This window comes from Trichosurus vulpecula, chromosome 5, assembly GCF_011100635.1.
Source record: "Trichosurus vulpecula isolate mTriVul1 chromosome 5, mTriVul1.pri, whole genome shotgun sequence".
In the NCBI taxonomy this organism is placed as follows: Eukaryota; Metazoa; Chordata; class Mammalia; order Diprotodontia; family Phalangeridae; genus Trichosurus; species Trichosurus vulpecula.
The window spans coordinates 38,857,400-38,868,543 of NC_050577.1; the positions used below are offsets into that span (position 1 = coordinate 38,857,400).

The 11,144-nt window shown below is 39.6% G+C and overlaps 1 protein-coding gene across 1 annotated transcript in view; it reads left to right on the forward strand.

Moving 5' to 3' along the window:
* Positions 1 to 10,838, forward strand: part of ANKRD28 (ankyrin repeat domain 28) — a 139,164-nt gene extending 128,326 nt beyond the window's left edge. The window contains exons 22-28 of the mRNA XM_036759306.1: positions 798 to 885; positions 975 to 1,058; positions 1,757 to 1,902; positions 2,312 to 2,394; positions 2,775 to 2,857; positions 4,827 to 4,918; positions 8,895 to 10,838. Of these exons, the coding sequence (XP_036615201.1) occupies positions 798 to 885; positions 975 to 1,058; positions 1,757 to 1,902; positions 2,312 to 2,394; positions 2,775 to 2,857; positions 4,827 to 4,918; positions 8,895 to 9,181 (863 nt within the window). The 3' untranslated portion in view covers positions 9,182 to 10,838. The remainder of the gene's footprint in view (positions 1 to 797; positions 886 to 974; positions 1,059 to 1,756; positions 1,903 to 2,311; positions 2,395 to 2,774; positions 2,858 to 4,826; positions 4,919 to 8,894) is intronic.
* The last annotated feature ends 306 nt before the right edge of the window (positions 10,839 to 11,144 follow it).

Below are 11,144 nucleotides of genomic sequence, written 5' to 3' on the forward strand. Positions count from 1 at the left end.
ATTGCATATCTGTCAAATATAGTGGTTGGCTTAGGAAGGGTACAGGCAGGCCAAACTTCATTCCTCTGCCAGCTCTGCTTTTGACTCTTTGGATGTTGCCACCATAGCTCATCTGCCTTCTGATCCTGAGGGGGCCCTTAGCACATATGGCCTCTTCACCCTGTAGCATCCCTCTGCCCCTCTGGCTCCTTGTTCTCATTGGTGAGTTTGTCCTGAAACTTCATACAGAGGAAGGACCCAGGCCAGTTATCCATCCGTCTCTCCTCATTCTGCTTCTGATGATCTTTTATGTCTTGTCTTCACCCCATTAGAATGTAAACTCCTTGATAGCAGGGACTGTTTTTCTTTTTGCTTGTATTTGTATCCTCAACACAGTACAGCAGTGCCTAGTACGTAGTTTTTGCTTAATTAACACGTTGACTTGACTCGATTTTGCTGAACTGCTTTTTATCTCGTTAAATCCTTTCTTGCTAGCAACGGCTTGATGGTTAGGGAAGGAGGAAAGGATGTATTCAGACATGGTGATGTACAGACTAACTCTATCCACACAAAAATTTTCAAACTTAAGAAAAAACAGAGAGAGCCAGTGATCGTAATGCCATTGTAAAATATTGAGAAGCTGCTGCTGCTGCTCTTCTGAATGGGGGTCTCAAAGTTTCATCAGATTACCAGATACCTGAACATGGTGTGCTGCCTTAAGAATTTAATAAACTGATCATTTTAATGTTTTAAGCTTTACAACACATTTAGTCTTAATAACTTTGGATTTTAATATCTGATTTTTCAAACTTATTTAGGACATGAAACGTGTGTCGAACTTCTCTTGGAACAGGAAGTCTTCCAGAAAATGGAAGGAAATTCTTTCAGCCCATTACATTGTGCTGTGTAAGAAAGCCAAAATAAATCACATTTGTTTATAACACTAAAAATAAATTCTCTGAAGCCCTCAGTAACCAGCTTGTTGTTTTTCATAGGATAAATGACAATGAAAGTGCTGCTGAAATGTTAATTGATACATTGGGCACTGGCATTGTAAATTCAACAGATATGAAAGGAAGGTAGGAACTCACCTGTAACAGTTTGCTTTGCGTAAAAAGTAGTCTTAATATTTTAGCTCCTGTTATGTTTTGATTTGTTATTAAAATGTCAGTTTTCAGATAAACATGAATAAGTGTTTTTTAAATCTTGTAGAGTTTAGGATAGCTTGCTATACTAGAAACTTATTTTTATTGACTAAATTTCTATTCACTGAATGTATTTCATAGAATCTAGTTAAAATGAAAAGATTTCTTCATTTTTTTTCTCTAGGAGCATGTTTATTGGACAAATAAGGTCAATTAAAAATATTATTTCTTATATGCCAGTCCATTTCTCATTCAAGGTCCACTTGAGTTACTGACATATAAATGTTATTGGGGCGTGGGGAGGAGACAGTGTTCCAAACAGTTTGTCGACCAGTTTTGTACCCTGACGATAATTTTATTATTGTCTTTGAAATTTTTGGAAAGAGTACTGAATGAGAATCAGGAGAGATTCAGATCTGTCCCATTTGTTTGCAGTGGGAACTTGAATTTAACCTCTCAGACTTAATATAATTATTTGTAAAATTGGAGACTTGGTTGTTAGGGAAGATGAGTGAACCAGATACCTTAAAGTTCTTTCACAGCTCTAAAATTCTGCAAAACTGAAGAGTAAGTTTTATTCTAGAAATAAAAAATATGACATTTTAATAATTGCGAATTTTGCTTTATTGCAGAACCCCTCTTCATGCAGCTGCCTTCACAGATCATGTAGAATGTTTGCAGCTGCTCCTCAGCCATAATGCTCAAGTGAATTCTGTAGATTCTTCTGGGAAAACACCTCTGATGATGGCTGCAGAAAATGGACAGACAAATACTGTTGGTAAAGAAATGACCTTGGAATTTTAGTATTCCTGTAAATCCTATTAATTGTATGTAATGCCCAAGGTTGAAAGTGGCTGCTACAAGAAAGGGCAGGATTGGTACTTTGAGAATTAACAGGATATTGGTAGTTCTAGTGTTTGCTACTGAAGTTTATAAACCTTGCTAACTAAATTTTTAGTCACTGAGCTGATGTTTTAATTTGCCCCATTTGATTAAGAAATGTAAGGTTTCCAAAGTCTGGTTGAATAGTTTTACTTTATTATTATATTTTATAAATAGAATTGCTCTTGCTACAGGTAGTTCTTTTTGTTCTTCAGTTCAGAGGGTGATTAAAATACTGAGATGATATTTCTTCTGTAAGAATTGTTGCAATTTCCCCTCCTTCTAATTCCCTGCTTCACCCATAGAGATGCTGGTTAGCAGTGCTAACGCAGACCTGACTCTACAAGATAACAGTAAAAACACAGCACTCCATTTGGCATGCAGTAAGGTAGGTACATGTTTTCACTTTTTTAAATCATTATTTTAAGCAGTGGTATTGCTGAATACTATATGCAGAATTATTAGAGAATATTTTACAATGCAGTAAAAATGAACTTTAAAATGATTTGGGGCAAAATCTGTATCGGTGATCACTTAACTCAAATTTTCATATATATATCACCAAAAGTATTTTGTTGTGTTGAAAACTGTAATAAGGGCATAAACCCTCACTTAGACTGTTAGCCTCTAAAATAAATGTCTATTAAAAAATCAAGACCTACTCACTGACTGTTAACTGGGGTAAAGTCTTGACTACATGGTACACATGGAATTTGTCATTAATAGGACAAAGTTTTCAAAAAACAAAATTATTGATTCTATTTTTAGGGTCATGAAACTAGTGCCTTGTTAATCCTGGAGAAGATAACAGATAGAAACCTCATCAATGCAACCAATGCAGCTTTGCAGACGTGAGTATTTCTCATTTCTACTTTATATACCAGGATATAAATGCAGAGTAGTGAGTGAATTTTGTCTGTGTGGCTTTGTGGACTGAATAGTTTCGTTTCATAAATTATATTGTAACTGATAAAATTTATTTTTTTTCCAACTGGGAATATTCATAGATGTTTTATCCAGAATCATCTATAAAGCTATGTTACTGAAGACTATTTTAATCTTAAATTTTGTAAGAATGTTCAAAATGTTTCTTTATGCCACTTAAATATTTAAAGATGCTGAGAGAATCATTACTTGAAGAAATACCTTAAAAAATTAGAATATTTGGTGTAATGTGTGTGTTGACTAGAAGTCTGAGCCACCTAGCTGCCTAGTAATGAGATCTCAGGCCTGGTCCAAAAAAAGAAATAAAAGCATCCATAAAACCTTTTTTTTAATAAATAACAAAGGCTCAGTAGGTAGAAAACACGGCTGGAGTTGGGAACACCTGAGTTCAAATCTAGCCTCAAACACTTAACTAGCTGTGTGACCCTTGATAAGTCACTTGACTTCTATTTGCTTCAGTTTCCTCATCCGTAAAATGGGTATGATAATAGCGCCTCTCTCCCAAAGTGTTGTGAGGTTCAGATGAGGTGATCGCCTTGAGCACACCAGGGGCCTGGAGGATACATGGAGGATGTGATGGCATGGGAAGGATGGCAGTGAGATTACTGACCTAATATATCAGGTGAAAGAAATGTTACACAGGAGGGTGTTGACAGGTTGAAACTAGCAAGATGAAATTTTAATAGGAACCAATCAGAGAAAACAAGCATTTCTTAAGTGCTCGCCATGTGCTTGGCTCTGTGAAGGCCTGAGGAGGAGAATGTGAATTCGTCATTCTCTCCCTCCAGAGAGTGAGCTCAGCCTTTGATAGCAATCGCGGAAACCCGGTGTCACTGACTGGAGCCGGCACCACTCTGCTTGGAGGCAAGGTGCTGGCAGAGCAGCAAGTCAGGAGAGCCTCCATTCTATGGGCAAGGAGGCCACTCAAGCCAGGTCAGAGCCTGGAGCAGGAAAAGGAATAGGGCCTGACTCGGTCAGAAGAGCGGGCTGACACCAGGTTGTAACGGGCTGGTGATAGGACATCACTCAAGCTTATGGGATAGGGAGGGATATGATGAGTCCGACGTGCATTTCTGGAGTTGTTCTGACAAGCTGGGCTATGCCCAGAAGAAGCTGTACAGCTCATACTGGTCAAAGCGATTGAGGATTTTTAGCTTGACAAAAAGATGAAGTAACAGGACACGATCACTATCTTCAGATGCTTGCAATTGTCCTGAGGTCCTTTGGCCTTAGATGGCAATCTTGCTAGACCCAGAATTGGTAAGCTATCTGTTGGAGCCTCTTGTGCAGTCGTCCCGTGCTTTTGCCATCTGACCAGCGTAATTTCTCTTCCTGTCATTCATTTCTCTGATGGCATCTTTTAGTCTGTTCATCTTCAAATTTCCTGTTAGTTCCATGTCACAGCCTGCTCACACACACTATATGGGTTCTCCATATTCCTGTGTGTGAGATACTAATTTTTTATTATTCTTTTGGCATTTATAGTGTTATAGAAAAGACCAATGGGTGAAAGTTAAAGGCAGGCAGATTTAAACTCTATATTAGGAAAAACTGTCTGAAAATTAGATTTCTTTAAGGTAGATCGGGCTGCTGTAGTAAGTAGTGAGTTCCCTTCCCCATCATTGGGGTTACTCTGGTAGATACTAGATGACCACTTGTCAGGGATGTTTAGGTGAGATCCACTCAACTTTGGTCTAGACTCTGTGTTCACCACATTGGCCTCAGGTCTGACAGTGTCTCATTGAACGTCCTGGGCCATATGCTCATGTTTACCATTTCATTTATAAAGTGACAGTTTAGTCAACTAGATTGTTTCATTTTTCCGTACTGCTGCAGAATTACTCTTGATCAGCCACATTTGTCTGCTTTTTTCAGACCCTTACATGTTGCTGCCAGAAATGGACTCACAGTCGTAGTGCAAGAACTTTTGGGGAAAGGAGCAAGTGTGCTTGCTGTAGATGAAAATGGTAAGAAGTCTCATTATTTGATGTAAATCTGAATTTAAATAATGACTTAAATGTTTCAGTTCTTTGGGGTGATCTGTATTTCATGTAAGGTGAGCCTCTGTTGGTTGGAAAGAGGGAACAAAGTCATTATTGAGTAATGCTAGTAATCACTCACATTTCTGTAGCACTAGCATTTATAAAGCACTTTCTGTATAGGAAACCTGTAAGGCAGGTAGTGAGAGGATTATTTTTTCCCTCAGATCCTTGTAGACACAGGTGACCAGGATCAAGAAACGTCTTGAAATCATACTAAGATTGGTCAGAGGAACTTAAGATACTTTAAATATGTAAAGGGCCGCTATGTGGGAGAAAGAATGGACTTTTTTACTTGGCCAAGAAGCAATAGAAGCAGTTGGTAGAGTTATAGAGAAACAGATGTTTAGGCTCAGTAGAAAGAAAAATACCCCAATTAGAGCTAGCCCCAAAGTGGAGTGGGTGGCCCTAGGAGAAAGAGAATTCTCCCTTGCTAGAAGTCCTTGATGGAAAATAAAACCACTTAGTGGGGATTTTATATAGATGCTTTTAACTCATTTATGGGTAGTCTCACATCCTCTGAGGACCCCTTACAATTCTGAGGATCTCTAATTTTGTAGTCCATATTTTAAAATGAAAGAAGTAAAGCTCAGAGAGGTTGGCTTCCTTGGGGCCACATAGTTACATCAGAGAGTCAAGACTCACAGATACTGTCTCTCTCTCTCTCTCTCAAAGTCTAGAGCTCTTGCATCTTCCAAGTACAGCTGGCAAGATATTAACACCAAGAGGCTAGCACAAAAGAAATCAGAAAATTCCCAACTAAGGAACTGAAGCATTTCTGAAATATGATAAAGGCTCCTAAATAAAATTGATAATTATAATTTATCATCTGAATTGATTTTATTAATTCTGTGCATGCATAAAAATAGAAATTTATACTTTGCCTTTATTTTTTGAAGGTGGTAAATTTAATTTTTAAATAAAATCATACGTTAAGTTGAGGCACCTTAGTATAATTTGGAAATCTCTGCTATTGGGTATATGCAACAGATAGTGATTGTACCATGTTGGTTATTCGGTCAATAAACATTAAGTGCCTACTGTGTCCTAGGCATCGCACCAAGTTCTAGCGGTTCAAAGAAAGGCAAAAAATACATATTTTTTTCCTGCTCTCCCAGCCTAGTGGGGAAGATGGCATGCAAACAGCTGTGTACAAAAAAGCTATAGATAGGATAAACCCAGAGAAAAGGCACTAAGATTATAGACGATTGGGAAAGTGTTCCTGCAGAAAGTGGGACATTAGCTGAGACCAGGAGGAGGAGATGAGGAGAGAGAGAGCCAGCCATGGAAATCCCCCAAGTCAGGAGGTAAAGTGTCATGGTTGTGAATGGCCAGGAGGCCTGGGTCATTAGGTCACAGAGGACATGGAGAGCAATTCCAGATCACTGGAAAGGTGAGGCAGAGGTGGGCTGTGAAGAAGTTTAAAAGCCAGACAGATCCTGAAAGTCGTTGGGAGCCACTGGCATCTATTGTTTGGGAGGTGGATGGTCAGACCTGTGTGTTGTGAGGGTCAGTTTGACATCTGAGTGGAAGATGGATTGGAGTGGGGGAAGATTTGAGACAGACCAATGGGGTGTCTCAACAGTTGGCTAGAGGATATTTCCTAGTTCTTAAGCCTATATTGATTTAACTTATGCCATTTTATAAATCAGAAGCCATTCATTTAAAAAAGTGAATTGTACCAAGGATCTGTGATTTGTGTCATTGTGGGAACTTGCAGTGAGAAGGTCTGATGCTCCCGCTGCAGGTGCAGCCTGAAGGTCCTGGGCAGCCGCTTGGAGCCTGGAGCAGTGACCTGGCTTAGCATGATGTGACCCTGTCTTCTCAGTCCATCCTTAGGTGTTTATGATGTGCTTCAGTTCTGGCCCTAGAACCATCAGCCTTCAGGAGAAGGGTCAGTGGCCAGACTCAGGAAGCAGGGAGTTTCTTTGGACACCTTAATTTTGTGACTACAGGGTGTTCATGTGTATATCTATACTCAGTTGGTGCTGAGGATACAAAAATGCAAATAGCACTCTGCTTGCCTTCTAAGAGCAGTGGGGCTGACTGAGGGGATGAGACATACAGAAAAAAAAGTGTGAGACAGTGGAGCCTAGGGATATGGGCAGAGCACCCTTATCTGAGGAATGCCTAGTGAGGAAAGTCATACCCAAGCTGGGCCTCGAAGGAAAACACAGGACTGCAACAAGTGGAAATGTGCAAGGAGTGAGTTCCAGGCACAGGGTATGGCATGTATGATAGCACCATAGCAGGAGAAGCTTGCAGCAGAGCTCAGAGAGAGGGTTAGAATGCCAGCCTCGGAGTTGGTATTTTACTGGACACCTTAGGGCTTCACTGGAGATAGCGGTGTGGAGGAGAAATCCCACATTCAGAGCGAGAGGGGCCTGGCTTCTCCTCTTAGTGTGGCTCCTCACGATGAGGGGCTTGGACTGGGTGAGCACCAAGGTGTCTCACAGCCCTGCATCTGGGATCTTCAGCAGGGCAGCAGGGTGGGAAGGGGCTCATCAGGAGCAACCTCTTTAGATAAACGGTTCTGGAGCATGTCTTGAAGAGAGTTGGGACTCTGAGGGATCAAAGGGAGGAGAGGACTCAGACTGCACACAGGCTTCCCATGTCACACCAGGGGGAGGGGTGGGCAGTGGTAAGATTGATAGCTGTATGAATGTAGGAGCAGGCACGGTTTTCCTCCATTCTTATCATGATTGTCGTTTAGCAGCAGTGAGTGATTCATAAGAAAACCAGCATGCTCTGCAGAAGAACACACACTGGGTTCTATCTAATGACTGTCTACCCACATCCCCTACTTTAATATAAGTAATCTCTGGTGGCTCATTTTGTCTCAAGGATCAAATATCAGGTTGTCTGTTTGGCCATTTAAAGCTCTTCATGAACAACCTGACCCCTTCCTACTTTTCCATTCTTACACTTTGTTCCCCTTCACAGTCCCCTCTGTGACCCAGCTGTTCAGTCTAGTCTTTTGTGACCCCATTTGGGGTTTCCTTGGCAAAGATCCTGGAGTGGTTTGCCATTTCCTTCTCCAGTTCATTTTACAAATGAGGAAACTGAGGCAAACAGAGTGATGTGACTTGCCCAGGGTCACACAGCTAATAAGTGACTGAGGCCAGATTTGAACTTGGGTCTTCCTGACTCTAAGCCTAGCATTCTGTCCACTGCACCATCCAGCCACCCTTGTGACCCAGCTTCACTGGCCCATTTTCTGTTTCCTGTGCATAATACTCCATCTCCCATCTCTGTGCACTGTCTCTCATTCATACACTGCTCTCCCTTTAGGTCTCTTAGTGTCCCTGGCTTTCTCTGCAACTCATTTCAATGCTATCTTCTTACAGGATCCTTTTCATGGACCCTCAGATGGTAGTGACTTGGCTTCTGAGATTACTTTCAGTCTCCTCTGTATAGATCATGTACTTAACTAGCTGTTTACATGTTGTTTCCCTCATTAGAATGTTTACTCGTTGAGGGTAATGACTGTGCCTTTCTTTGTATCCTAGGTCCTCAACACAGTGCATGGCACATAGAAGTTCTTAATAAATGCTTATTGACTGACATTAACTAGCTCTGTGTCATTAAACAAATCACTAAACCTCAGTTTTTTCATTTGTAAAATGAGAGAATTGAGCTAGCTCTCTGAAGTCCTAGCTTTGACATTCAATGATAATAATATTTATAAATTAAGTTTAGATATGTGCATTCACGATAAAAGAAGTATGAAGGGGTTGGGATACTTATCAGTGGAAGAAGCATGCATACCAGTAAAATCATGGTTTCATCAAGGTATAAAATTCAGTCCCTTGTTTTTTAGGCATATTAACATCGGTGATCCTGTGATTTCTGAGAAACTTTGAGTAAGCTCTATTTTCAGGATTTCCTTTATGTTTAATTCCAGGGTATACCCCAGCTTTGGCCTGTGCTCCCAATAAGGACGTGGCGGATTGCCTAGCCCTCATTCTGGCCACCATGATGCCTATCTCATCAAGTAGCACGATACCGTCCCTAACGTTCAGTGCCATTAATCATTACACTAACACCTCAAAGACCGTCACCTTTGACCCCTTGCCTATGATGCGCAGTGAGCATAGCTCTTACTGCAGTTTCAACAACATTGGCAGGGAAGATGGTTATCCATACACAGAAGAGGATGAACTCAATGACTCTGATTCAGAGACTTACTGAGCAGCCTCTGTGCTTGTGTGGAGATTTCGCCCCGTCCCGGAAGGAGCACTCGGTGTTCCAATAGAAATCAGCCTCAAGGAAAAGGGCTCACGGTGGATGGTCTACATGCTGACACGCAGAGGAAGATTTTTAAAGCCAAGTTTTGCAAAAGGAGCTACTGGATACAGTCTCGAAGTGAACTTGAAATTCCAAACAACTTGGTTGAATTTGGTTTTGAGGTGCGAGGCGTGATTTTGGGACACAGTCCACTAGTTTGGGTAGACAAGCAACACTATTGTACAAGAAAAAAGGACACTACATTTAAAATCCTATCAATAAAACTAATTAAATCTGAAGGCAATAAAAGTTTGGTACAGTAGGCACTGTTGCACAGCACATTGCCAAAGGACCAAATAAAGGTTTTTTAATCTAATAACTTTTTGTGGAAACTGGAATAGATTAATTGAAAACTTGTCTAAACCAAACTTTAATATTTCTAAAAATGAAGTTCAAATTTGGTTTTAAAGTTTGATTTTTTTAAAAAAAATAAGCAAAAATCTGAAAGCCTTCTGACACTGTATTTAAATGTACAATGAGAGAAAGCAGATGTATTTTTAAGTTTTGTCTTTTCTTTTAGATAAAAATTTTAAAGAAAAATTGTCATACTTTTATAATGTTAAAATTGAAAACCAGCTAACTGATGCAGTCAGGGTGATACATGTACAGTGTAAAAAAAATCGAGGGGGGGAGTCCAAGACAATTATTGTTGCACAGTTCTAGATGGTTAAGTTTAAAATTGAGCTATTGTTATTTAAAATATGCTAAAAGACTTGTAGGGGAGAGTGAAACAATGCAAATTGGAAAGTCATTTCTTGACACCCTGTTGCAGCTGTCCATCTGGTCCTGGGAAATTAATTTTTTTTTCCAGCAACTCATCCACTTTTTTATAACATGTACATTGGTTACTGAAATTATTTTTATGCCTCCTCATTGCATTTATTTTGCATTATTTAAATCCTGGAGTATGGTAAAAAAAAAATAATCAAAAAAGAATATCCCTTATTACCCAAAGGTATAATGTCAGATTCTTTGGGAGAATTAATTGTTGTACGACATTTTTTTTATATGAACACAAACATGTGGATGCTCTTCGGATGTGTGTTTTATAACACACCGCTGTTGAGGGAAAGAAAGAGGAAGGGGTTGGGGGAAGCTGTCTGCCAGAAATTTCCTGACAAATGGAGGAGAGTTTCACAGCTTTTAAAAGAAAACTGAGGTTTGGGATGTTAACAACTTAATTTGGTTCTGCTTTAACCATAACTCACTTTTTAAGTGAGATTGCTCAGAGACGTGCAAGGCCATCTTGCACCTCCAGAGAAAGTACAACAAGTTGCAGCAAATTGATTCCCGATTTCATTCTGTCCTTTTTTTATTGTGAAACTGGAAAACTTAATGACATTGTAAATTATCAGCTGGTTTTCTGAACATAAAGTGTGAAAACACAGAACAGTATTTTGATCTATTTGATAATTTTGTGGGGTTTTTGAAGAATTAATGAGCATGTACATAGAATTAGTGACTGCTTGAATACTGTATTTACTTGCACTCTTTCAGTACATCAAGATTCCTGTATATTTTACGGAGTATAATAAAACCCAGATGTGAGTTGTTGTATTTATATCTGTGTACATTACCTCAAAGCTGTTTTTAAAGAAACATTTCTAGGGTTTTGATTACTTTTGTCAAGTTTTTTTCCTTTGATCTTGACTATTGCTTACCGTGTCAGATGAGACAACAGAAATGATACCTTTTCCATTATACAGATAATAATGCATGACAAACTTAGGTTGACCACTGGTGGCGGAGAAGTAGATTGGTTTTTTAATTGACAGTACGCTGCATGTTCTATAAAAGTATCCTTTGAAAAGTAATGGGATGGTAGAGAGTATACACGTATCCTTTCCCATCCTTTATAGTAATTTCT